The 26360-nt window shown below is 60.1% G+C and overlaps 1 protein-coding gene and 1 long non-coding RNA gene across 5 annotated transcripts; one reads left to right on the forward strand and one right to left on the reverse strand.

Annotated features, from left to right (window-relative positions):
• The first annotated feature begins 3786 nt into the window (after positions 1-3786).
• On the forward strand, positions 3787-17744 carry SBK1 (SH3 domain binding kinase 1). 4 transcript variants are annotated; one of them, XM_065683744.1, is made up of 4 exons: positions 3787-3886; positions 14383-14585; positions 14692-14894; positions 15261-17744. In XM_065683744.1, exons 2-4 carry the CDS (start codon positions 14390-14392, stop codon positions 16041-16043), a joined length of 1182 nt encoding a protein of 393 aa, XP_065539816.1. In that variant the 5' UTR covers positions 3787-3886; positions 14383-14389; the 3' UTR covers positions 16044-17744. The 4 variants fall into 4 exon arrangements, with proteins under 4 accessions (XP_065539816.1, XP_065539818.1, XP_065539817.1 ...); XM_065683746.1 differs by lacking the exon at positions 3787-3886 and adding an exon at positions 8055-8155; XM_065683745.1 differs by lacking the exon at positions 3787-3886 and adding an exon at positions 8086-8155 and having other exon boundaries at positions 14388-14585.
• LOC136016491 (uncharacterized) lies at positions 14291-23289 on the reverse strand. The gene is made up of 4 exons (XR_010613605.1): positions 23240-23289; positions 22471-23137; positions 22279-22387; positions 14291-17657 (listed from the first exon to the last, which is right to left on the reverse strand). It is a non-coding gene; the product is annotated as an uncharacterized LOC136016491 (long non-coding RNA).
• Between the last annotated feature and the right edge of the window lie 3071 nt (positions 23290-26360).

Below are 26360 nucleotides of genomic sequence, written 5' to 3' on the forward strand. Positions count from 1 at the left end.
AGCAGCAGCACTGCAACATGCTGCACAGCCCCGTTGTCCTGGAGAGATGTCCCTGCAAGTCCCCATGTTGTTAGGGGGTGACAAGATGCCACCGACCCCTGTGCCCACAGTGTGGCCAGTCCACAGACGATGCTGCCTGCAGCTCTGCCTGCTCCCACTTCACCTCTGAATGATGGGCAACAGCCCTGCAATTGCATGTGCCCCAACCCTGACCACCACCAGCTTCATCGCATGCCCATGCTGATGTCCCCAGCCCTCACGAGACACCCAGTGTAGGTAGGTAACTAGCCAAGGGCAAGCTCTGCTTGCAGACACAGCCCAAAGCTGCTGCTCTTGAGGGGTTTTTTGCTGCCCCACAGGCCCCTTGGTGCAACTCTCCCCAGGGAGCATGCAATAGGGACCTGCTCTCCCCACCCCACAGCACGAACTGTTTCCCAGCCCCTCTTTGCCATGGGTCTCCAGTGAGCACCCTGTGGGTGAGCTCTGCTAGCATGGCAGGTTCAAGGAGAGCAAAAGTCCTTGAAGCACCTTGGAGGGATGGACTCATCTTGATGGCAGGAGAAATGCTCCGGCTTGAAATAGCTGACGGAAGTGGATGGATGGAGGATGTGCACTGCTCTGAATCATGAAGCCCCTGTGGCTCCTGGCCTTGGGCGGCATGTGCTCACACAGCATGGCTGTGCACACACATGTGCACTGAGCTCAGCCCAGCACGCATGTACACTGCCTCCAGCCAGCCCCCCACATATGCACACCCACAGCCATACTTCCACCCCTCACATCCCTGGGGACGTGTCCACCCCATCCCAGTACTGGAGGCAGGTCTGACAGAGGCAGCTCTGAGGCTTGGCCATGGGGCTGGGGTCTCTGCTGAGCCCTGGGCCCCATCCCGGGTCTGGACCAGTGTAAGGTGGCTGGACCCCATCAGAGCATGGGCACCTCGCAGCCTTGTGTGTGGGACCATATAGCCCATGGTCCTTCTAGACATATGGAAGCCCATGTAGCATTCTAGATGCATGGAAGAAGGTGATGAGTTTGGGATAAACCACCCCCCTGGTTGGGTCCCGCTCTGTCCTGGGGCAGCAGTGCAGCGAGGACAGGACCCACGAGCAGCATGGCCAGGAGCTTTCCGTCCATGAGATGTCAAGAAGCCATCGATTTTGCCAGTAGAGGAGGTGTGCCCAGAGCAGATGAGCTGCAAGCAGAGCCACGCACTGAATAATTCATGGCAAAGGATGACGAAGCCCATGGCCAGGCTGGGGAAGTCTCTCCATGTCCTCCCGCTTCTGCCTCCCAAGGACGTAGCCTTTGCTTCTGCCCCAGGGTGTTGGACGTGGGCTGGGATGAGGGACCAGCGCTGCCCTGGTTCACAGGGACCTGGGGGGCACACACTGGTCCCTGAGCTGGTCCCAACAGAGCAGGGATGGTGAAACTCCAGAGCTGCTCACAGGGTTTGCCCCCCAGAGCAGCTGAGCACTGTGGAAAGATCATTAAGAAGAATCAAAGCAAGGCCAGGTTGGACACGGCTTGGAGCAATCTGGTCTAGTGGAAGGTGTCCCTTCCCGTGGCAGGGGGTTGGAACTGGATGAGCTTTAAGGTCCCTTCCAACACAAACCATTCCAGGATTCTGCGATGATACTGCTGGCACGACTACCCTGGCATGCACCATTGGTGCAAAGCCACCTTTTGGGGCAGGGACACCCATCATGAGGCAAAGATACCACCTGTGGCATGGGAACACCCCTCACAAGGTACCATGATGTTCTGCCATGCCCAGTGGAACTGGCAAGCTATGTCCTGCCATGTCCCACTGTGTCCAGCCACACAGTGGAGGGCAGCCCCCCAGGAATGGATCCCAGGCCACATTCTCCACTGTCACCCAGGGGCACCAAGGCTAAGAGGGATGCCTCAGGGTTGTGCCATGGGCAAGTAAGTCAGATGTGGCACTGTGGTGCATGGGGAGGGTGGGCTGAGCTTGCCAGGCCACAGCTGTGGCACTGGTGAGCTCCAAGGCAGCAGCCCTGAGAGAAAGTGGCTGGAGAACGAGCAGGGCCGGCGGTGGCAGCTGAGGAGTTAACTTCCCAGCTCCCCGCATGGATCTGGAGCTATTAATACTCACACGCTGGTTTTGCTGTCAGAGCGAGCGGCGGCTCTGCTGGTGAGACAGGCCCCGTGGAGCCGCTGCACAGCCACAGAGCAACTTCTCCTCCCTGAGCGCGTGGGGCTCCTGGCCTGGCCGCCTGCTGCCAGACCCTGCCAGAGCCCGCCAGAGCCTGCCAGACCCTGCCAAACCCTGCTGGATACTGCCAGACCCTGCCGGACACTGCCAGAGCCTGCCGGACACTGCCAGACCCTGCCAGACCCTGCCAAACCCTGCCAAACCCTGCTGGATACTGCCGGACACTGCAAGACCCTGCCAGAACCTGCCAAACCCTGCTGGACCTGCCAGAGCCTCTGCATCCCACCTTCCACAAGGCCCTGTGCATGGGACACTTCCCTGGCAGTGACAGACACCATCGGGTGCCATATGGGCGCTGGGCACTGGAGAGCGGCAGCCACTTCCCATGGCCTCTGAAGCATCTCAGGGCTTGGCAGGGACCTCCCCCTGCCCTGCCGGACCCCTCAGCCCAGTGATGGCACCCCAGGTCGCTGCACACACCCTCTGAGCACCCTCTGTCCGGGCAGCCCAATGGGTGCAAGGGTGGCATCGGGCACTGCCAGCCCCGCGTCGAGGGTGACACAGGACACAGCGCATCCCGGCACTGCCTCAGTGCATGGTGAGCAGCTGGCCCCGACACTCAGCCCAGCCTTGTGAAGGGCTCCCGACACCATGGCTCCAGGCAGGCGAGTGTGAGCCTCCAGCTGCCGGCGGCACTGGTGAGGGCAGGAAGATGCCAATACTCCTGCGGCACTGCCTGTCCTACGGTGTGCTGGGTGATGGATTCCTTCTGCTTCATCTGCTTCCAGAAAGAGGAGCTGCAGCCCCTGCACCTGCACAGGTCAGTGCCACCGTGCCCGGCTGATGAGGACATGCTGCGGGCCCATGAGGGGCATGAGAGCACAGCACCGAGCTGAGCTGGGCACTGTGCCGGTAGAAGAGCTGCCGGCCTTGGCCATGCTAAGGTTCCCCTTGGAGCAAGCATATCATACCTGGCCAGAGGAGAGCAGGGCCATGCTGTGCCGTGCCAGGGAGAGGCTGCGTGCACAGCAAGTGTGCATCCAGCAGGTGCTTCCCTGGCAGGAGCTCTCCAGAGTGCAGGGTGGGCATCCTGTGCCATGCCGAGTGGTGCTAGGGTGCCCATAGGAGCAAGGCTGTTGGCAGCGACCCCATGGCATTCCAGAGCCATCCTGCCAATCTTGTTTACCCCAAGGGGGTCCCTGCTGGACTTTGCTGTCCCCTCTGGGGCAGGTGCTGGCTGGGGGTTGCCAAGTAGGGTCACCAGGCTGCTCTTGGCAGTGGCACTGCCACTTGCCTCCCCCTCCCCAAAGCTCCTCTGCCATCCATGCTGCTGAGCCCCAGCCAAAGCAAATGTGCCAGTGCCGGAATGAGCCATGCAGCCGGCGGGGATGTGAAGTGTGAACGTTGGCACACGTTGTGCCCAACTGCTCCTTGGTGGCACCGAGCCACTGCCGGCTCTTGTCCCTTGCTGCCATCCCCAGAGCAAAGCTCCCCCCGTGGCTGGGAGCCCCCCTAAGTGTTGGATGCCCACGGGGAGGTCGGGGGTGGTGGTGCTGCCGGGACGCCGGCCAGGCCAGGCTGGGACAGTCTGAACTGTTTGTGCTTCCTCCTGGTGTGTGAGGAGCTGTAGGATTTGTTTTGGTGTAGATCATGGGGTTTGGAGCCTTGATTCCTGTGTGTCACTGCCAATGAGCTTAGCACTGGCTGGTACGGCACTAGGAGGTGGTGGTGGTAAACTGGGATGGGAGAGGGGCCTTGGGTGTGGGTGCTGCTGGATGGAGAGGGGTACAGAGCACCCCCGGGGCTCCCTTCTCACATCTTGACTCGGGGTTGGAGGCAACTGCCTGCATCCAGCCTGTGCTGGGCCACAGGTGGCACGAGCTTGGCATTCCCAGCTGGTGTGGGGCAATATGGTGGCCCCAGATGCCGTGTGGTGGCTGCCGGGACCACCCCCCACACCCCCCCCGGGGATGGGACAGCAAGGGATGGACACCCGTGGTTTGTCCCAAGAGACTTCTCCCCGTGCTGCCTGATTCAAGGTGGGCTGCATGGCTGAGGATCCCCTGGCTGTCACCAGCCTGTCCCTGCCAGCCTTGTCCCAGGCCATCGCCCACTGTCTGCCACCAGCCCTTGGGGTGCCGCCGCCGGCACAACGGCTACGCGGTGGGCTTGCCCCGGGCCGGGGGGTGCAGGCAGAGGGACCCTCCGGGTGCTCCCCACTCCACCATCGCCCCACCCCGGCCCGGCGCCGTCCGCCCGAGCCAGCGGGAACGAGCGGGGCCCGCGGGGGGGTGCCGAAGGCAGCGTGCCCGTCCCCGCAGCCTCGCTAGGTGGTGCCAGGAGAACGGGCTGCGAGCGGCGGCCGCGGGCGGGCGGGGCCGGGAGGCGGCGGGCGGGACAGGGTGATGGCGTGGTGGGGTACCCGAGTGCTGGGGTGCCGGGGTGCCGGGGAAGGCCCATGGCTCTCCCCCTGCTCCCAGTGCAATCCCGTTTGTTGCTTTGTCCCCGCTTGGTGATGGGCGCGCAGGCAGCGATTCAGCTGTGTCTGAGGCTCCGGATCTAGATGAGGTGTGTGAGGGGGGCAGCGCCGTGTCCCCGTCACACCCCCGAATCCCACCCTCCCATGAAGAACCCGTTCTGCTTCTTTTCAGAAGAAACCCGTTCCGAACGAAACCGTTCTGTTTCCTTTCAACACAGTAGTTGAATAGTCATCATTATGCTCCAGAGCCAACACCACATCCCAGCTCCCTGCGGACGGTGCTGTAGGTCCTGACCTAGGCCATGCCGGGGGCAGGACGCTGTTCCCCCCTACCCGGCTGGCTCGGGTCCATCCCGTGCCTCCAGGAGCACAGCACGGGCCCTGGAGGACTACAAGGGGGTTGGCAGTGCCCCAGTGGCCCCCAGCAGTGGCTTGGCACGTCCGCACCGCACAGTCAAGCTGCAGATCGTGCCCCACAGCGCCTGGGCTGTGTCTCCTCCCTCAACTTGAGAGCATCCGCTGGGAATCTACCCAGCAGCGGCAGCAGGGGTAGAGCACGCTGCTCAGGGACACCGCCGAGGTGAAGGGCACTTAACCCCCACCCCAGTGCGCTGGGATCCAGCTCCCCCCTTTCCACTTGAACGCCCCCCCCGGGTACTGTCCCCAGGGACCGAGGGGACACGCAGCCCCCAACACGGGTTATGTCCCCCGGGCTGGCGCTGCGGAGGGCTGATGGGGCGGGCAGCGTGAAGAAGGTCACAGCAGTGCCACTGCGCCCAGTGGCGAGGCTGAGGAAGGGGTGACCGACCGCAGCGGCCGGGCGGGAGGCGCCGGAGCTTGGGGGAAAAACATCCCAAAGCATCTGGAGACGCGGTTGGAGCTCCCGGCCTGAGCGCGTCCCCTCCGCTGGTGCTGCGGCTCCCGGCGTGCTCCGCTCCCGCGTCGCCCTCCTCCTTCCCTCCCGCCTGCTCCTTCCCAGCATCCCTGCCAGCATCTTAGGGCAGGTTTCAGCGCCTGCCCCCGAAGCGTGACAGGCTGCAGGGAGCTGTGGTACCCTGACCCGTGGCTCCCAGTGCCGGGGGAGCAGGGGGGAGAACAAGTGCTAGCAAAGGGACAAGCGACTTTGTCACTGGATTTGGAGGAGGTTGGGCTTGCTAAAATCATTTTGGGCTTTTCAAGTCATTTCCCTGCTCCCTGCCCTGTCCAAGCACAGCTCTTGTGGTACAAGCCAGGACATTTCCTTTCCAAGCAGAAATCCCGGGGGCATTTGTGGTCCCCTGTAGAGCCATGGGCTCATCATATGGTTTGGGATCACACTGGGTGATAAACGTATTTGATCTGGATCCTTTCATCTCACTAATCTGACTTAGTTATTAACATTCTTTGAAGACCATGAGCACTAACTGGTGCTATGGGTGTTACTATCAGTCAGCGTGTGCCCCACGTGCTGCCGATGTGCTGGTCTGCAGTCTGGCAGCCCCACAGAGCCTCACGGATCCCTGCCAGGCCCGACGGAGCCCTCCAGAGCCCTGCCACAGCCCAGCGGGTCCGTCACTGAGATCTCACCTGGGGCACGGCACAGTCCCACGCTCCGGCACCGATGCGGTGGCCCTGGGAACCAAGCTGTGTGCGGAGTGTGCAGTGCTGCCGCCGCAGCCCCCGCGGTCCCCGTGCGGGCTCCCGGGCACCGGTGCCTCACGCATGCTTGACCTAGAAACAGCCCCAAGCTATAAATAGGGCATGCAGAAGGAGGGCTCAGAGGCACAGCTCGGAACGCCACAAGCAGCAGGCTGCGGGAGCCGGGAGCCTCAGCGTGGCAAGGGCAGGCAGGGGACGCGTGGGGACGGTGCCTTCTGTGGGTGCCGCGGGAAGGGGCGAGGCTGGGCTCGCTCCATCCCCTGCAGCCGAGGAGCAGGGCCTGCGAGGAAACACTTGTGCATTCCACCAGCGCGTGTCCTGCTTACGCGGCAGAGCAGCATGCCTCCTGCTCGGCCCCAGCTGCCATGCCGTGCCTGTTCCCAGCACCTCTGCACCTCCAGTGTCTGCCCTGGCTTGTGGGGTCACTGGGCTCCGGTGGTGCAAGAGCCAGCATTTCCCCCCTCATGCCACACAGATCCCCCATCCCAGTGGGGATCATGCGTACTCGGAGCATCCAAGCCATGGGTACTGGGAGCTGTGGCAGGGACCAGTGAGTGGAAGGGGATCTCGGGGACCAGCACATGCTCCTGAGACACAGCTGCCTCTCGTGCTGTTATGACCCTAGGCTGGTAATGCCCTGGGTGGCTGCTGGATGGGAGAAGGGTGACAATGTCACCGCAGTGCTTGGCACCGAATCAGTGAGGTGTCAGAATGTGATTCCACCTCTTCCTGTAGATTAATTTATGACACCAACTGGTCAGGTGGCAGCAGGATGGCTCTGGTCCCAGCGGTGCATGGGAACAACCAGCTGCCATCCCTTTGAGCATGGGGCAGCCCCATGGCTGTGAGTCAGCTCAAAAGCATCATCAATGGGAGCAAAGGGACCTGGTGTCCAGGTAAGAGCCGAGGGACCCCGAAGCCAACCGTGGCCTGTGTTAGAGCATCCCTGCTCAGCCCCAGTAGCAAGAGCTCTTGGAGGACTACAACAGCCCAGGGATGCTGTGGGGAGGGGCACGGTGTCTTCTGGGGAGAGCTGCCCCTGGGCTGGAGGTGCGCGGGGCCCCTGGCGTCGCTGGCTGAATGCCCTGCTGGAGCGTTCTGAGGCTGAGGAAGCCCCACGCAGTGCCTCTGCCTCGGCCGCCTGCCCTGGACCCCGCGCGAGCGGCCACACATCCTGGGGTGCACGGCGGGAGGAGCCGCGTGTCCTGCACGTGTTCTGGTGGGACAGTGGCCATCACCCGCACTGGAGGCAAAGGGAGCTGAAGTCCTGGGAGGCCCCGGGAGAGTGGGAAACAGCGAACGTGCCGGCAGCAGGATGTGGCCCAGCACAAGGACCTGTCAGATGCATGCTGTGGACGGCGGTGACCCGCCGATGCTTCAGGCGTGGGCTGCCGGAGCCCTCTGAGTGGGGTGGGGAAGGGGTTGAGGAGCCAGACCCCTGCCTGGGGAGCCGAGAGGGGCCGAGCCCCGCCTGGAGCCCCGGGGGCCGGGTGCGCCGGGTCCCCGGCTCCACCCGCCGGACACCGGCAGCCTCCAGCACCGACCACCTTGAGGGCTGCCGGTGCTGGGGGGGCCGGACCGGGTGCTCCCCGCACCAGCGCCGGGGGAGCCGCGGCGGCTCCCCCCCTTCCTCCGCGGGGCGGTGCCGGGCGGAGCGCGGGGCGGGGCGGTGCTGCCCTGCCGGGGGGCGAGGGGGGGCTCCGCCGCTCCGCTCCGCTCCGCTCCTCCGGTGCCGGCGGCGGGGCCGCGGCATGAGCCCGGCGGGGCGGGCGGCAGCGGCGCGGCGCGGCCCCGCGCGGGGGGCGGGCGGCAGCTGCTCCTCTCCCGCCGAGGACGGGGCGCGGCGGCTCGCCCCACCGGTAAGGAGGCGGCAGCGGCGGCGGGGAAGGGGCGCGGGGGCCGCCGGTACCGGCCCAAGCCTTTGTGGCGGGGCCGCCCTTTGTCTGCCCGCGCGGCGCGGAGGGGGGCACGGGGCGGCGGCGGGCTGGAAAAGCCCTCACGGTACCACCGGCAGGAGCAACGGGGAGGGGGGGATGCGCCGGGGGATGCGGGTGCTGCCCCCAGGGCCCCGCCGCCACCTGCGCCCGGCCCCGGCCCTGCGGCTGCGGGGACAACGCGGGGCCGGAGACGGAAGCGGCTGAGCCCCACTTGAGCGGAGTTAGTGTCGGAGCGGGGCGGCGGGGGCCGACCGGGGCGGCGGCGATGGGGGGGTCGTGCCCTGGCAGGCGGTCCCTGGCTGCCCCCGAGGGAGGAAGGGGTCCTGGTGAATGGGGGGGGGGGGGGGGAGCAGGTTGGGAGGATGCGCTGAGATGTTGGAAGCGGCTGGAGGCAGGGGAAGGGCATCGGGGAGGGGAGAGGTGGCCTCGGGGGCACCTCATGCCATCTCCTGTGGACTTCCCTCGGCGCTAGCGCGGTGCGGGCACAGGAACCGGCCTCCAGCCCGCACCACCCTCTCGCCGGCAGCGGCTCGGGGACGGGAAGCGTGACCCACTTTCCTCCAGGTCCGGCCTCGCCACCGCGCTGGCCGCGGGAGGGCGGGTGATGCCGGCGGGAATCCTGCCGCAGCTCGGGGTGGCAGCGCGGGGAGCCGGAGCGGCTCAGCCGCGGCTCCCCTCTGCGCTGGCTCTGGCATCGCGACCGCCCGCGGCGAGCCGGAGCCGCGGGGCTGGTGCCCCCGTGCCGAGGCCCTGGCTCGCGGTGTGGCTGTGGCATGAATGGGCAGGGATGCTGCGGGAAGAGGCTGCCCGGGGGCACTGGGGCAAAAGTGAGGCCAGGGAGAGGTAGGAGCATCCCCCGCGGTGGGAGCCGGGGTGGTGCCCGGGCTGCCAGGTCACAGTAGGGTCCGTGAGGGTCCCATGTGGGGCTGGATGCCGGCGCGCCACGTGTAAGGGCCGTAAAGCCCCTCAGAGGGGCGGTGGGGCTGGTGTCGCAGCAGGGCGATGGGTCCCACTGTCCCCCGGAGTGTGAGCGGCCAAAGGCTGCTGGCCCTGCTGTGGGGACAGGGCGGGCAGCGGGCAGGTGCCGCTCCGGCCGTTTGTCTTTGCAGATCCCAAACGCTGCCGGCGCTGGTGGAAGAGTTTTGGGAGGGAGATGATGACAGTCTGATGAAACCAATCAAACAATGAAGTAATCATAAACCCCAGTGCTGGCGGCAAAGGCGGGAGGAGCTGGAGGCTGATGGAGCTGAGGTCCTAAGGAAGCCATCGCACTCGCCAGGAAAAATCCCGGGAGGCCGAAGCACTCGGAGGCACTAAGGTCCTGTGTCAGGGGTCGATGGATGGAGACCGTGTCGATGAGGGCAGGGAAAATCCTGCTGGCTTCTCTGGGAGAGCCTTGTGGAGGGCACGGAGGACGGCATGGAGCAGTGGCTCCCCAGGGAGTGGCTGTCACCCATCCCTCAGGAGGACAGCATGAGCTGTTGCTGGAGAGAGCCTGGGCACTGCTTTATCTGCTCTTCTCAAATTTGCCTGCAAAACCTGAATCTGGGACCAAAAGCGGAAGAAGGTGGGCACAGGCTGATGGCTGGGACGGGAGATGGTTCTTGCGACGGGGAATGCTGCAGATGGGTGCGAAAGGCATGACCTTGCCCTGCAGTGAGACATCCCCACTGGGAGTGCAGTTCCCGCTGACCAGGGGAGCCTTTCTGGGTGCTCACTGGCTTTGCTGAAGCTGATCCTGATGCTGGGCAGTCTGCTCTGGTCCAGGCAAGGAACTGGTATGAGAAACTCCAAGTAACTGGGAATTCAGTGCCATCACGTGGAGAAACGTCCCAGACTGGGGACACTGTGGAGTCACAGTTGCTGCGGGTGCTTCGGTGGAGCTTTGGTGCTCGTTCAGGCTTCTGGTGTAAGCAGCTCATGTTTCCCAGCGCCTCTCCACTGCCACAGAGCCAGCGGGACATGGAGACGTGCACATCCATCCATTCATCCATCCATCAGCTCTGTGCGGGGTGGCTGCTCCTCCGGGGTTGCGGGATGCTGTCAGAGAGGCTGTTCCACCTCCCGGACACACTTGGCTTGTTGGGGTGGTCCCGCTGCAAAGGGACACTATCCCCACTTGTGCTGTGCTGCTTTTGCTGGGGCAGAGGACGTCTGGATGTGGTGGGTACCCATGGCTCTGAGCCCAGCAGAATGCCTGTCCCCTCCCTGTGCCTGTGGAGCCGTCGTCCTCATTCAGTGAAGGTGCCTTTGTCAGCCCTCCCTGGGTGCTGGTGCCCCGGGGAAGTGATCTTCATAACACCTTGTGCTGGTCCCAGTGGTGCAGAGGAGATGAGAGAATGTCCCTGGAATGGGGTCAGGCAGGAGCAGAGGCAGCAGAGGCTGGGAGTGGAGTGGGGCACAGGGAGGCTGAGGCACCTCCTGTCCCAGCGAGGCAGCACTGAGCAGGGATGGCACCGGGAGAACCAAGCACTCACTTGGGACTCACTTTGCTGGCCCAGCGGGTGGTTTGGAGGAAACGGGAGGTTTTGGAGCTGGCTGGGGTGCAGAGAGTGAGCTCCACACGGACGGGTGCCCTGGCCTCCAGCCTGCATTACCTGCTGATAACTAATGCCAGTTACACTGTAATTAATGCTGTAGTAAGTGCTGTAGCAGCAGGAGGGTTTGGGATGGGGACACGAGGAAATCAAAGCCCTGTGAAGTACCTGTAGTGGGGTCGGGGCACTTGCAGGGCAGAGCAGCCTGTGCGCGTGCCCGCCGTGCTGCCAGGTATTTCTCAGTTCTTCCTTCTCTAAGGAGAAATCTGGGTCCAGCAATGACCCTAACCCTGCCTCGTGTGGTCTTACTCATCATTTTCCTGGTTCCTTGCCCCAGAGCTGCTCATGGTGCCAGTCCTGGCCCTTCACCAGGCTTCCAGCACACTGCCTGGCCACAGAGAACCCCGCCTCGGGCTCGGCCCAAACCCTTTGACCCCACTCCATAGCCGAGTTCTCTTTCTGCCCTCTGGGTCTCTGATGTGCCCAGAGAGGGTTCTCCCACTTTTGCCTTCTTAATTTCCAAGCAGCCGCTGCTGCCTCCTCCACTGGGTGCCTGGGGCAGCTCTCCTGGGCTGCCTCTGCTCCTCTCAATGAGCTCTTAATGAGTTTGCAATTACTTAGCGGCAGAGCCGATGTGCCCAGGGCTGGGAGCAGCGGAGCAGGATGTGGAGCAGGGAAAAGCACGCCCTTGCAGGGAGCAGTGTGGTGGTGCTGGTCCCGGTACCCAGCAGGGTGCCAGGCTCTGGATATGGATATGGGATGCTTCTCTTGGGGTCTGCTCAGTGGTGTTGGAATGGAGCCGGGGAGGTCTGGGGAGAGGAGCGGCAGCTGCCGACGGGAGACGAGTGGCTGCCTATAAATACCTGCCAGGGAACAAGGAAGAAGTGGGTGGATTATTCTCCTCACTCAATGAGATAAATGCTTCTGAAGCTTAAACACAGAACATTTTTAGTCTGAATAGTAGGAGAAACGGTTCAGGATGTGGAGATGATGGCATGAACCACCTGAGGTGAGCAGTGGGGTCCCTGTGCTGCTTGGCAGCATTTTTCCTTCCGCTTTGCTGTTGGCTGGGGTCTCGTGCTGCAGGCCTTTTGCTGGGACTCAGCTGGGATGCACTTCATTCCTCCCGGCTTTGAAAGCTCCTTCTTCAACAGCACCCAAAACAATGGAGCTGGGGCCCTGCATTGGGGGGGGGTTTGGCTTCCCTCAGGCACTGCACTGGCTCTGCTCCTCTAGTGCTTCAGGGCCATGCAGTAGCAGCAGCAGGGGAGCTGATGTGCTGGGAGAGGCCCTGTTTCTGCTCTGGTTTGACCTGACGGCAGTCATGTTGGCATGGCTGCTATGGGACAGAAGGCAGCCAAGGACACAGGACCTCAACCCGGCTGTGACATCTCTTGTTGTACTGGCACTGTCCCCTTCTATGCCCATGAGCGTGCAGAACCAGCTGGACACAAGCCCTTCTCCCTCCCCAGTGCCGCCCCGCTTTGCTGCTCCCATCAACCCAACATGTTTTCCAAAGCAGTTCACTTTTCAATGAAAACTTCTGCCATTACACCGTTTGTTTGGCCTCGGCGCGTTGGGATCTTGGCCACCACCACTGTTGGTTTTGCTTGGGACCGGCGTTGGAGCTGTGCTCCTGTGAGCCTTGACAGTGAGGGGTGCATTGCACCCACCTGGCTGTGGTGAGGCACCGAAGTAGGATCCCAGCTGTAACGGAGGCACTGGGGCAGGATTCTGCTCCGGCAGCACAGCCTCACTTCTGCCCCACAGACCAGCACCTCAGGGTGTTTCCCTACTCCATAAATCTCCACAAATGCAGCATCTGCAATGCTGGTGCAGTTGCAAAAACCTGGCAGCAGGCAGCAGGGAGGGGACATGGCTTGGTGGGACACTCGTTTCCCATGGGCATTTCTCTTTTGTTGGCTGGAAAGGAACTACCTGAAAAATCCAATGGGTCTACTCGGCGCTAGTGAGGCCACATCTGGAGTACTGTGTCCAGTGTTGGGCTCCTCGGTACTAGACAGACAAGGAGCTGGTAGAAAAGGTCCACGGAGGCCACAGGGATGATCAGGGGTCTGGAGCATCTCTCTTACAAGCAGAGATTGCGGGAGCTGGGCCTGTTCAGAGAAGAGCAGACTGAGAGGGGATCTCATCAATGCAGATCAGTATCCCAAAGGCAGGTGCCAGGAGGATGGTGCCAGACCCTTTTCAGTGATGCCCAGCGACAGGATGAGGAGCAGTGCCCATAAACTAAAGCACAAGTTTCACCTCAACACGAGGAAGAACTTCTTTCCACTGAGGGTGGCAGAGCACTGGAACAGGCTGCCCAGGGGGGTTTGTGGTGTTCTCCCTCTCTGGAGACATTCCAAACCCACCCGGACATGTTCCTGTGTAACCTGCTCCTGGTGGCCCTGCCTTGGCAGGGCGAGGTCCCTTCCAATCCTAATGGTTCTGTGATTCTATGAAGTAGCCCTTGGCTTGGAGAGTTCTTCCTAGCAGCCGCCCAGCCTCACTTCCTCTCTCACATCCCACCAGTGGGTTTCCTCTCAAACCCCAACTTTGCCGACTTGAACAGTTGCGTTTCAACACTGGTTAACGAGGAGACACGGATGATGGTAAATTCAAGCGTAGACACAATTCTTCTTGCAGGATGCTGGGAGCTGTTTTTAGTCATGCATCCATCGAGCTGCTGCGCTGATCCACCTCCACCTCCAGCACTCAGACGCTGAAATGGTGCTCCTCATCCAGGAGGCCAATAAAACACTATGGAGATGAGCTGCTTGGGAGATCTTATGAGTCAAGCCGTTACATTTTTGGAACATCATGATGTTGAAGTTCCTTTTCTATTTTTTACCCAACTTCCCAGGAACACACAAAAAAATATATAATCAACTAAGAAGCTGAGCTCTGCTCTGGGATAAGAAGTGGCTACAAAACCCAAACGACGACAGATTTCTCTGCCGTGGCACCCAGCTGTGCCCATGTCTGCTCGGGACGGTTGTGCTGCGCACTTGTGTGTGCTCACAGTGCGGGTTTATGCTCTTGAGGGATGATGGAGGGTGATGAAGCACCCTGAAGACGTCAGAGGAAATCCCAGGGTGGTTTTGCTGGTGCGGTGGTGTGGTGGGTGAGTCCGAGCTTGGCTCATGGGGAATAAAAACCGCTGCTGGCTTGTCAGGAGGGTGGAACATCGGTGTTGTCATCTCTGCTCTGCACCAGAGCATCCAGCACAGCAGGGATGTGATGGATGATCAGAGGTACATGGTGGTGATTTGCTGCAGAACCTGTGTCCTGCTTGGTGCCTGTGGTGTGGCCCTGGCCATACTCCAGAGCTCTGCAAAGGCAGGAGGGTGGAGACAGGGCTGGCTCCTGGGGTCCCCGTTGGACCCCGTGGCCCTGCCTCTCACGGCATCTGGAGCTTCCTCTCCAGAGCCACTGGGTTGGTGGCTCCTGGGGACAGGGGGTTGGCACCCACTGGGTGCTACTCAGTAGTGCCCTGAGTGGCCAAGTGCTGGCTCCAAGCCCCAGGGATGGGATGGAATGGGATGGGATGGGACAGGGCGTGATGGCTTTGCAGCACCCATCAGGAGTAGTGACACTTATGCCTTGCAGCGCAGCCATGAGTGCAGGTTCGATTGAGCAGGAGCCGTCGCGCAAGCTGGCCTGCTGTGGGGTGCCCCTCATCACTGAGGACATGCAGTCCCTGGCCATCCGCACCCTCTCAGGCACTGACATCAGCAAGCACTACGACCTCATCCGTGAGCTCGGCAAGGGCACCTATGGCAAGGTAGACCTGGTGTCCCACAAAAGCACAGGTAAGAGGAGCGCGGGGGGCACTGGGCACATGGCTGCACTGGGAGTGGGGTGCCCTGCTTGCCCCAGCTGTGCGCTGGGCTCATCCCTATCTCCTGCCCACTGCAGGCACCAAGATGGCCCTGAAGTTCGTCAATAAGAGCAAGACGAAGCTGAAGAACTTCCTGCGGGAGTTCAGCATCACCAACACGCTCTCCTCCAGCCCCTTCATCATCAAGGTCTTCGATGTGGTCTTCGAGACCGAGGACTGCTACGTGTTTGCTCAGGAGTATGCCCCCGGCGGGGACCTCTTCGACATCATCCCGCCACAGGTGGGACCCCTCCTGTGGGAGCCTTTTGGGGTGGGTGGGATTCGGTATCCCCAGGGCACTAAGCAAAGCTGCTGCTGTGCTTCAGTGGGGCGGGGCCCCATGCGCAAACACCAGGCATCCCTGTATGGGTTGGCCCTAACCACAAGCACCTACAAGCAAGACTGGGACCCATCACTCATCTCCTGGGGTGGCCTGAAACCCATCCCCTGTAGGTCCCTGGACCCATCACCCGTCCCTCGGGTGGCCCAGAACCAGCAGCTATGACCATGTCAGAAGTGTAATGACACCAGGGCAGGGGTCCCGGACGGGGTGGGATCACCAGGGGCTCGGTGGCTCACAGCTGACACCGTGTCCCTGCTGCTGCAGGTGGGGCTCCCCGAGGAGCTGGTGAAGCGCTGTGTGCAGCAGCTGGGCCTGGCCCTCGACTACATGCACAGCAAGAGCCTGGTGCACCGGGACATCAAGCCGGAGAACGTCCTGCTCTTCGACCGCGACTGCCGCCGTGTCAAACTGGCCGACTTCGGCATGACCCGCAAGGTGGGCTGCCGGGTCAAGCGCATCAGCGGCACCATCCCCTACACGGCGCCCGAGGTGTGCCAGGCCGGGCGGGCGGAGGGCTTCGCCGTGGACACCAGCATCGATGTCTGGGCTTTCGGGGTGCTCATCTTCTGCGTCCTCACCGGCAACTTCCCCTGGGAGGCGGCGGTGGCGTCGGACGCCTTCTTCGAGGAGTTTGTGCGGTGGCAGAAGGGGCGGCTGGCGGGGCTGCCCTCGCAGTGGCGGCGCTTCACGGACAGCGCCCTGCGCATGTTCCAGCGCCTGCTGGCCCTCGACCCCGAGAAGCGCTGCCCTGTCAAGGAGGTCTTCTACTTCATCAAGTGCGACCTGATGGCTGAGGTGCGGTGCCGACCCTCCTACCGCTCCCGCAAGCACGCCAGGGACAAGCTCCCGGCCGGGCCGCACTGCCATGAGGCAGCCGGGCCCTGCACCCCTGCCCCGCTCAAGAGGACCGTGCTGACCGAGGGAAGCAGCCCCCGCGGCCCCGAGCCGAGCACGGCCTCCCCGGGCACGGCGAGCAGGACAGACGGACGGCAGGACAAGGGCAAAGGGCAGATGGTCCTGGCCACAGCAATAGAGATCTGTGTGTGATGGCACCAGGGCAGCTAGCGGTGCCCGCCCGCCCTGTCCTGTCCCCCCGCCAAGGGGATGGGGATGGGGGGTGCTGCTCATGGTGGTGGCATGAGCCGGGACCAGGCTCCGGGTATCCCAGAGGGAAAAAAGATACAGAAAGAAAGAGGAAAAGGACAAAGCTGGCTGCGCTCTGCAGCACTGAGGATGCTGATCCCCCACTTCCTGCCTGGCGGCAGCACAGCCAAAGGCACCGCTCACTGCCCATGAGGACGCTGGTGCCCCGGCTCCTGCCACCCACAAGCCTCCCCCAGGGTGGCCCAGGAGGGGTCTCCCAGTGTGGGGAGGATGCACTGAGGAGGCTGCACACCTGGGGGTCACTGCCCAGGGTGGGGGGTTCAGGGCAGTTGGTACCCACCGGCCCTCCCCACCCCATGCTCGAGGGAAGGCCGATGACACTGCCTATGGAAGAGGCCTTTGGGGACGCTTTAACCCCTTCCACCGGTCCCTGCCCCACTGGTGGGGGCTGGGAAGTGATGGAGGGCTGGTGATGGGGAGCTGGGGGTCACCAGCTGCCTCCCTGCCGCAGGAGATGCTGGCAGCCATTGATGTAGCAGTGTCCCTGTGTGTTGTTGTGTGTTCTGACCGTCGGCAGCCCCGGCCCGCTCTGCCTTGCCGCTGGCAGCCCCAGGCCCCCACAGAGGGACCGGTCCCCTCGCAGCCAGGAGCTGAGCTCCGCGGTGCCAATGTCCAGCAGGTTGGATGCTCGGCGTGGGCAGCTCTGCCATGGTGGTGTCCCCTTGTCCCCTCTGCAGACTTTTTGTACCCAGGGACTGGAAGAGGCAGTGGTGGCGCATCTCCAGGTTGGTCTGCAGAACCTGGGGGCTTTGAGCAGAATCCTGCGCTGTCCCCATCGCCCCTCCTTGCTGTCACCCCTTTCCCAAACCCCCGTTACCTTCCCGTGGGGCTGGTGGGGAGGCAGCAGTGGGGTGACCCCCCCAAGGCTGGCTGCAGCGGGGCAAGGTGGTGGTGGCAGGACCCCGCTGATGGCCCCTTAGGGACAAGGTCAATGGGTGTGTGTGGCGTTCACAACTCCCCTCCTGGTTTTGGGGGCTCAGGGGGCACCCCAAGGCAGCAGCACCCAAACCATGGCATGGTTCAGGCTTCCCTCCCATCATGGTGGGTGCCGTGGGGACCCCTTCTGTTCCCTTGGGCGCCCCAATTCCCGCACAAAGGGCTATCCAGCTATCCAGCAGCAGCAGCAGTTTACACAGCGGGCGGGCGCCCGGCTGGCCCCACCACCGCCGCTGCCCCATCCCCGCGGCCCCCCCGGGCCGGGTTAGAAGTAGCATTGCCCTGATGTAGAGACGCTAGGCGCGGACTTTCCTCCTTTTTGCCTTAGGTCCCTCGATGTCCTCGAACTTTTCGTGCAATAATGTAGATGCGGGGCTGCGGCCGCCGCGGGAGGGCCGGGCTGAGCCTCCCCGCGGGGCCCGGCGCTGGTTCCTGTTCTCGTCGAGGTCGCTGTGTCCGTAGGTTGTCGGGTTTTTATTTCCAGTTCCCTCGGCTGTCGGGTTTCGGACCTTCTTCCCTTAGGAGAGGCTGTAGTGTCACAGACGTTACCTCAGTTTGTCACTGTTGAAAAGGATTAAAAAACAAAACACAAACCACAAATAATAAGTATCAAAAAATGACAAAATACATAGTTATAAAAAACCAAAACCAGTCTCAATGGTGCTGAAGACGTTTTTCTTTCAAGAAACAAAACGTGATGCTGCTCATGCAGCCGTGGTCTCGGGGCTCCCTGTCCACCCCTTTCACCTGTCCCCACATGCCCCGCTGCCACCCCAGGGTGGGAGGGAAGAGGAGCGGGAGCAGCAGCCATAGGTGGGGGGGGACAGGCAGAGCTGCCCTATTCCAAATGTATTCCAGCCACGTCCACAGGCTAATTTCAATTTCCTGGTAATTATGCAAATGAATGTGGATTTAATTAAGGGCAGATTTCATTAAAGTCTTCTTCGGGAAATGAGAACAGGGTGGGGTGAGCGAGGAGGAGGAGAAGGCAGTGGCAGGGAAGGAGGGATAAGGGCAGCATCTGCCCTGGAAGATAAATGGCTGCCTGGGATGCTGAGGAGATGGGCTCGGGTCCCCTGTGAGCAGGGCTCCTGCCTGCTCTCTGCCATGGGAGCCCCACGGCAGGGGCTCAGGGTCCCCAGCCCAGAAGCTGTGTGGGACACAGCTGGGGGCGACCTGGGAGGATACAGCACTGGCTGCTCCAGTGCCTGCAGCCCCACTCTGGGGACAAGGACAGCAGCATCCAGCCCCGTGCATCCGCTGCCTTCAGCAGCGCAGGCTTTCACCTCCTTTCCCTTCCCATCAGGGCAGGGAAAGCGTTTCTGTGACACGCGGTTTATTTTTTTTCCCTTTCCCCGGCTAAAAATACCGATTTGGCCGCGGCAAAAGGTCTGGGAAATCAATGTCATTGTCACCAGGCGCTGGCTGGAAGGACCCTCCCCTCCCCGAGCGCAGACAGAAAAGGAAACGCTGCCATTTGACGTCTCCGAAGCGAAGCGCTGGGGCTGCTTGAGCTGAACTCATTCAAAGGGAAATGGCTAATTTTATCCCAGCGAGGCCAGGGATGCTGAGAGCCCATCGGTGCCAGGACCGCAGGCGCCGCCTGGCTCAGGTGAAACCTTCAGACCCAAAACCATGGTCAAAACAGCAGCTCAGCAAAGCCACCAGGTCCCCTCCAAGCTTGGCCTGGCTTTGGCCAGGAAGGTGACCGCTGCCCTTGGGCATTCCCAGAACGGTGGGTAAGCAGCATAGACACTGCTCTGGAAGAAAGTAACTCGTAAATGCGTACAGATCCTTGAGCTGGGGGCAGAGATGGGGGGAAGAGGCACAGGGTGGGAGAATAGGATGGGTGCTGCAGGTCCAGCTCCACTGGCATCCCGTAAAACCAGACCCTTCCTGAGCTGGGGAGGCCAGGAGGCCCTGGCTGCGACGCTCAGCAGAGCCTGCCTGCCTCTGGTTTCATCCAGCCCTCGATTCCTGGAGCTGAGTTCTGCCTGTTTTGCTCAGAGATGCCAAGCGAGCCCGTGCAGCCCAGCTGAAACACTGGAGCTCGGGAGTAAAAATAACCGCGAATGATCCCCTCCTTTGGAACACAAGTGATCAGTGCTGTAAGAACACCCCAACCAATCCCAACAGCCCTCCGAAAGATACTGATTTTGCCCCCAAGACGCTGCTTCAGCTCCCTGATGATGCAGGAGGGGCTGCAGGATGGGCCCTGTGCTCACGCACACTGAGCTGGGATCGCAGGGTCTGGGCGGTCGGTGGGGGATGGGAGCTTGGCACGGTGGGAACATTCATTAGCTGTGCTCCTGAGGGCTGATCCGCTTCCAGGAGCGCCCAAAAATAGCTCCAGCACCGAGCAGAGATGGGCGGTGGAAGGAAACGTGACTCATGTGCTACCCGGTGCCCAGCACCGCCGGGCGAGCGCGAGGCCACTGCACAGCGAGCCATGAGCGCCGGGCACACTGCTGGGAGGACACCGGAGCCACCCCAACGCCCTTCCTGGTGAGGGGCTGTCTGTGCCCCGGCTGTCCCTCCCGCAGGGCCCCTCTGCTGCTGCGCTTCCAGCCGCCAGGGAGATGAGGGACAGATGTCAGTCAAAGCCTGGTGGCTGCTGAGGCCCCCCCCGCAGGGATGAGCCACTGGAGCCAGGCAGCAAAAGCTGTCCTGAGATGGGGAAAAAAATCCAGCCCCACAGGGTGGTTCAGTGGGTGGCAGGAGAGGTGACCTGTGTCAGATCCAGCACCTCAGCACACAGCGAGAGCAGAGCTGGCTGCACTCCTACCCCTATGTCCATCCTTATCCCACCTTCCAGGCAGGCCCATGCCCCATGGAAACAGGCCAGGGAGCATCCCACAGGGAATGGCTCTAGATCAAGCTCTGCAGTGCTACTGCCTCTACTCCAGCCTCAGCCAGCCAGGAGGATTCCAGGCAGAGGGAAGTCAGAGGTTCTGAACTGGCTGCATGCTCCTGCAATGGGTTTGGACATGTTTTTTTCACCCAAAGGTGCTTCTCCCTGTGGAAATCCTGATGGTTTTCATCAGGGTCTTTCAGCTGAACACTGGGTTGGTCGACTGTGGGAGGAAGAGGGTAACCACAGTTTTGGGGTGCAGTGAGGGTCCAGGGAGGTGAAGGTGAGAGCACCCAGCCCTCCACCCCCCATCACCCAAGCGCTAGGTCACAAACTCCAGCTGGCTCCGCAGGCCTCCTCCTGCGTTGCCATGGCAACTGCAGCATCCCAGCCTGGCAGGGACAGGAGATGTGGGAGATCTCATCCACCCATCCCCACCACCACAGCTCAGGGTGTGGCACAGGGAGCACCCTGCCCTCAGCCCCAGCCACGAGTGCCACCAGCAGCACCCCAAGCTCACAGCTGAGCCTAAGGTGCTATTTACATCGGTCTAAATCCACACTTCTCTAGATTCAGATGTTCCTTCATATCCCTCCAGAAGCCACCGGGCTGGCAGTACAGGGGGCAGGAAAGGTTTTGGGTTTTGAGACGAGGATCTGCCCATTCAAAGCCTCTCCGCAGAAATGCAGCTTGTGCCATGACCCAGCTGATGCTCAAGCCACACCAGTGCAGACACGTCCACCCCAGCCACAAACAGCAGCTCCAGCCTTGCTGGGTCCCTGCCGGCAAAGCATCAAGACACAAGGTTCCCTGGCTGCCCCCAAACCTCCCGTCCTCCCTGGGGTTATGGGGTCAGTCACCCCCCAGTCACCTCAGCTTTCAGGGTGGTGGAGCCCTGGGGTGTCTCTGGGTCCAGCATCATCCCATACTCAGCTCTTGCTCTCAGCAGCCTCACAAGACCTCAGCTCTCAGCCTGACGAGATCCTGAATTAAACCCTCACTGACATCAGTGGCACTGGGCTGGGGAGAAGCTGAGCTCCTCGCCTCAGAGCCTGCTACACCTCCAGAAAAGTCTCACTTGAGAAGCATTAATACAAGATTAATAGAGGCTTTAATAAGCAGTGAATCAACCGCTAATGGAGCCCAGCTTGTAAGCCAGCTCTAACACTGCAGGGGCTTAAAGGCATCCAGAACATGCCTTGAACATGCTTAAAATGGATGTTAATCACCTTGTAGCCCCGGAGACACCACACTGGAAATAAACTTCATGACAAAAGGTTGCAATGAGCCAGGAGGACCTGTCTCATCCCTCCATCCGCTTCACAGAGTTTGGTTCTACAGGCTTTGCTCCTCGCGCACTGGTGTGAAGTCAACAGGAATTTGGCTCACCCTTGTGCCCCTGGGGCTGGGTCAGGACACCACAATGAAGCAAGGCCAGCCCACAAGGGACATCCTCATCCCACCTGAAGCACAGTTGCCCTGGGAAAGGCACCTGCCCTGGTCACAGAGTCAGGGCCGTGCGCTGCCTGGAGCGGGACAAACACCAGAGCTGGCCTCAGGCCCCTCTCTCAGCACCACACCACCCTTGTGCCCGCTCTTCCTTGTGCCCATCAGCACCACCCTTCTGAAGCTTCACTGCTCCATCCCTCTGCTTTGCACGCCCCCATCTCCTCTGCTCCCAGCACCGGATAATCCCAGAGAGTGATTTAGATCCCTACCGTCAGACTCCTCTTCACCAGCGAGGAAGGTCCAGCTCCCTCCACCTCTGCTGGACTCACTCCAGTTTATGACACACCTGCAGTCACTTGAGGGACTGGCCCTTCCCCAGCCTAGTTTGAGGAGCACTCCCAATGGCCAAGGTTTAAAGTCCTGCTTGCTTCAGGCAGGGCAGCGGGGTGGCCTGTCCTGCAGAGCTCCTCAGCCACATCTGCCCTCATTGCTCACAGAGGCTGCCCAGGGTAACATGTACATGACAGGTCTGACTGGCTGACCCACAGGATGCCCAGGACACTTGCTTGGCTTCAAGTCCAAGTGGACTTCAATATTTAAAGGCTGCCAGGCTCTGGAGCTGCACATCAGAATACAGGGTATGGTTGTTTCAAAAGCTCAGCAGCATATATGCAGAAGACAGTGGTAGTTCAGTGGTCTGAAGCTTCTTGGTGGGCTTTCATTTGCTTCATACCACCACTGTTCAGCATGTTCAGATCCATGTGTTTGGGTATCTCCTTTAGAAGGGAGCAGCTCTACAGGACACAGGGGCACTTGGGCTGTCATCAGCTCTAGCAGACCAGGACTCTGCCTCCTTTCAGAGTCAGGAACTGAACATCTTACCTGGCTTCCGGGCTTCCTGAGGGAGGCTGGATCTTGTGGAAGGACGGGCATGGATGGGGTCAGAGACGGGAACTGGCGCAACAGCCACATTAGTCCTACAATGAAGTCCCTGCAATGTGAAGTAGCCAGCTCTGAGCCATTACCCAGCCTTTGGCTGGAGACACCCTACAGCCATTCTTGGGAGCCACTTACAGCAAAGCCGCCTCTGCTCTACCACAACGTGAGCCTGGCCCACTGCAGGCCAGATCCACCAGTCTGAATGGCTCCATGGCTTTCAGTGGGCATCCACTGGCCAGTCTACTTTGAGAGGGTATCAGCATCTCAGTGCACAGCACAAACAGCTCAGGATCTCCTGCCAGAGCTCTGGGAAGGATGAGTCCCATGCCCCAAATCCATGCTTAAAACATGGAAACACAGCTGTCTCACAGCAAGAGTTTCACAGCCATGTGAGTGCCTGCAGCTGTGTAGCACAAGCTGGATGCCCAGGCCCCAGGCAGCAGCTGAGGGCCAATATTCAGCTGGGGCAGAAGGGCAGGGACACCCATTCTACCCTGCCCTGCTCCTCTTTCCCTCTCAAAGTCAGCTGGGGAAGTCTCCCAGATTTCTTCAGTCTGACAAGTCATCCAAAACACTGCAGCATCAGCAGCTCCTCTATTAGATCAGTACCAACAGCAGACAATGGCTTCAGTGCAGAGTCAGCAAACACAGACATCACCCACAGCAGAGGAAGGCTTGGGGCAAACTGGCCATAAGCAGGTGGCCAGAAGATCCTGATCAGCTGTAGCAACTTGGTGGAGACAGTCTTCATCTTCCAAACCAAATCTGAGAACTCACAAATTTCTCAGGAAGTTCCTGATGGCTGAAACATGGCAAACATCACACAAGTCTTTCACTAGGAGATTCCAGGGGTCAGTATAAGACCTCTGATGGACCTGGGTGGTCCCCAGACCCATCCCTTTACCTGGCAGAGCAGCCAACGAGAGCCCCAGGGTCCTGGAACCCAACAGAGCCCCACCAGTAAGAACCTGAGGCCCTCCCTGAGGGTTTATATATCCCTCCTGACAGCACACCTGCATGTGATTGGCCAGGGCAAGAGCAGGGCAGCAGGAGACTGATCAGGATTCCCCACATCCCACAGTAATCCCAGCTTGTGATGGAACTTAAACCAAGGGGAGGAAGAGCTTGGTTGGTCTCCTGCAGGACCTAGGCATGTGATGGCTTGTCATGCTGGGAGTGGGGATGGATGGATGGATGGATGGAGGGAGGGATGGAGACTGATTGATCCTACAGCATCTTTGCTGAGCTCCTCAGGAGCACTTGCAGTACCAACAGCCTCCAGCTTGACCATGTGAAACTGTCCACACAGAGTTTCTGCCCTGTCTTAACAGAGCATCTTTGGTTTGGGGACTGGCATTGCTGTTGGGTCATGTCCCACTGGGGTCAGGTGAGCCCACAAGAGGCTCTACTGGTGCTGGTCACCTGCATGACCCAGTTGCAGCATTTCCATGAGCTCCTTGTGCTCTGGGCTGGTGTTTCTGCCTGAGCCATCCACTGTTCCAACCAGTTTAATTACCCACATCTGAGTCATCCCAGCCCTGCTTCATCACAGCTCCCAGCCTTGCAGACAAACCACCCTTTGTGCTCCTCCAGCCCCTGTCCATGGGGAATTGCCAAGTCCCAATTAACCAGCAGCTCCTGCTGCGACACGCCTGGGAGATGGTGCCCCAGGAAGATGGAGAGGAAGGAATGGAGAAAGGCCACTGCTTGCCTTATGGGGCAGAGCTGGGACTAGAGCCTGGATCCTGATCCCACCCCAGGAAGATGACAGGGGAGGCACATGCAGAGTAAAGGGGGAGAATCTTTCTCCTGCTGCTCAGGCTCTGGGGATGCAGCCCAGCACAGGGCGGGGTTCTGGGCTCAAGCGCTCACTGAAGCCGGGTCATGGGGAGCTTCTCATCACCCAACTCCCACAAGTCCTTCTCCTCCTCAAAGGCTACTCTCAATCCAGTCTCTGCCCAGCCTGTGTTTGTGCTGGGGATTGCCATGACCCAGGTGCAGGGCCTTGCATTTGGCCTTGTCGAACTCCATGAGGTTCACACAGTTACACCTCTCTAGTCTGTCCAGGTCTGTCTGGATCCCATCCCTCCCCTCCAGCATGTCAACTGCATCACGCAGGCTGGTGGTGTTGTCACTTGCTGAGGGTGCTCAACTCCACTGTCCATGTTGCCCACAAAGAAGTTAAATAGTGCTGGGTCCAATGCCAGCTCCTGAAAGACACCACTTGGCACTGGTCCCCATCTGGACATCGAGTATTGACTGCTACTGTTTAACCAGCTAATTCCTTATCCACTGAACGGCCCATCCATCAAATCCACGCCTCTCCAGTTTAAAGACAAGGATGTCGTGTGGGACAGTGTCAAACACTTTACACAAGTCCACGTTTCTCTGCCTTTATCCACCAATGCCATGACTTCATCATGGAAGGCCACCAGATTTATGAGGCATGATTTGCCCTGTCCTCATTCTGAACAGTTGTCTCACCAGCGCATGAAGCATTTCAGCTCTCTGGCATGGCCAGGTCTCTTGTACGGTGGTCCAGCAAGCCCTCTAGATGCTGAGACACCCCAAAATCCAACCGTGGCAGCTCTCAGCTAAGAGAGAGGTACTTATGGCTTATGTCAGCTAGAGCAAGGCAATTTGTGAGCATGGGGAAGTATGTGGATCAAGATCATCCAGCCTGGTGAGGATGGCTGGTCCAGGGACAGCTCCAGCAGGTCCATCAGCTCTGCCTGCTTCTGAAGGCAGCCATGGGCCTGCAGAGATGAAAACCAGTGCTCAGTTTATATGCAGTTCACTGGCAGGGCAGTAAATCCTGTTTGCTGTGCAGTGGTTGCAGGGGTTTCCTTTCCAGGCTAGCAAGTCTGAGTGGTGATGTGAGCCATCCTGATACTCTGCAGGGTTCATGTGCATAGGGCTGGAGCAGAAATCATTTTTAGGGTGAATGAAATAATTTTTTTGGAGTGAATAGATGATGTTTTCTAACTTTAACAGAGAATATTGAGATGAGCTCTTAGGCAGAAGCTCTTCCCTGTGAAGGTGCTGAGGCGCTGGCACAGGGTGCCCAGAGAAGCTGTGGCCGCCCCATCCCTGGCAGTGTTCAAGGCCAGGTTGGACGGGGCTTGGAGCAACCTGGTCTGGTGGAAGGTGTCCCTGCCTGTGGCAGGGGGTTGGGACTGAATGAACTTGGAGGTGCAAAGAATTATTCTGGCCCAAATCAAAGGCACATGTTGGTGTTAGGGGGTTGTTTCAATTCTAGGGGTTTTCCAATCTGCATAAAGGTAGTGGAGAGCATCAAATTTCAGCTACTCCACCTGCGACTGACACAGCCACGTGCCTGCACCTGGCTCCGTGCTGATAAGGGAACCTGGGTTGGTACTAGATGATTGGGAGATCAGCTCTGGATGCTCTCATCCGTATGGCAGGACCAGAAGGTGTTAACACAAAGTGCCACTGACTGTATTCTCTCTCCTCCATTGAGGCAGCTCTGACATGGCAGTGGAACAATACTCAATTCTGATTAGCTCTGGTTTTCCAGGCGGGGAGGCACAAGAGGGTAGGGAATTAATACTCTTCTGCATAATTCTTAATCTAAAATTCTATTTCTTTTCTTTCTCTAGGAAGCAAACAATCTAGGGGGTTTTGTACTCAATTCCTTGCTTTCATAATCTAAATGAATTGTTTGCAAGTAGGAGCCAGCTGCAAAGCTGGCAATCTCCGATCAAATCTGCCTTTCTCCTGGTTCCAGCAATCACTAATTTGCTCCTCAGCCCTGATTAGCTCATCTAGCTGCCTTGTGGTGGGGAAGAGCAGGGAGTGAGCTACAGCTTTCTTTGACTGATCTGGAGCTGTTGGAGAGTTGATGGGATTGATTTCTGCTGGGTCTGTGGTGCTCTTGGTTGTCAGCTCTCTGGAGAAGAGTGGGGTGCTCCAGGAGGAAAGGCTGGTGAAGTTATTTATGGAATCCTGGCATTTTGGAAATATCAGAGGATGCTGCTTTCCCCTGCTCTGTGCAGGGTGTGCTC

This window comes from Lathamus discolor, chromosome 6 (assembly GCF_037157495.1).
Source record: "Lathamus discolor isolate bLatDis1 chromosome 6, bLatDis1.hap1, whole genome shotgun sequence".
In the NCBI taxonomy this organism is placed as follows: domain Eukaryota; kingdom Metazoa; phylum Chordata; class Aves; order Psittaciformes; family Psittacidae; genus Lathamus; species Lathamus discolor.

What these genes read in the sequence shown, in the direction of transcription:
- SBK1 (XM_065683743.1), top strand. Translation starts at nt 14,306, where the DNA reads ATGGAATGGGATGGGATGGGACAGGGCGTGATGGCTTTGCAGCACCCA. An exon ending in GGTGTCCCACAAAAGCACAG is followed by an intron (nt 14,586 to 14,691) that starts GTAAGAGGAGCG and finishes TGCCCACTGCAG; the next exon opens with GCACCAAGATGGCCCTGAAG. An exon ending in TCGACATCATCCCGCCACAG is followed by an intron (nt 14,895 to 15,260) that starts GTGGGACCCCTC and finishes CTGCTGCTGCAG; the next exon opens with GTGGGGCTCCCCGAGGAGCT.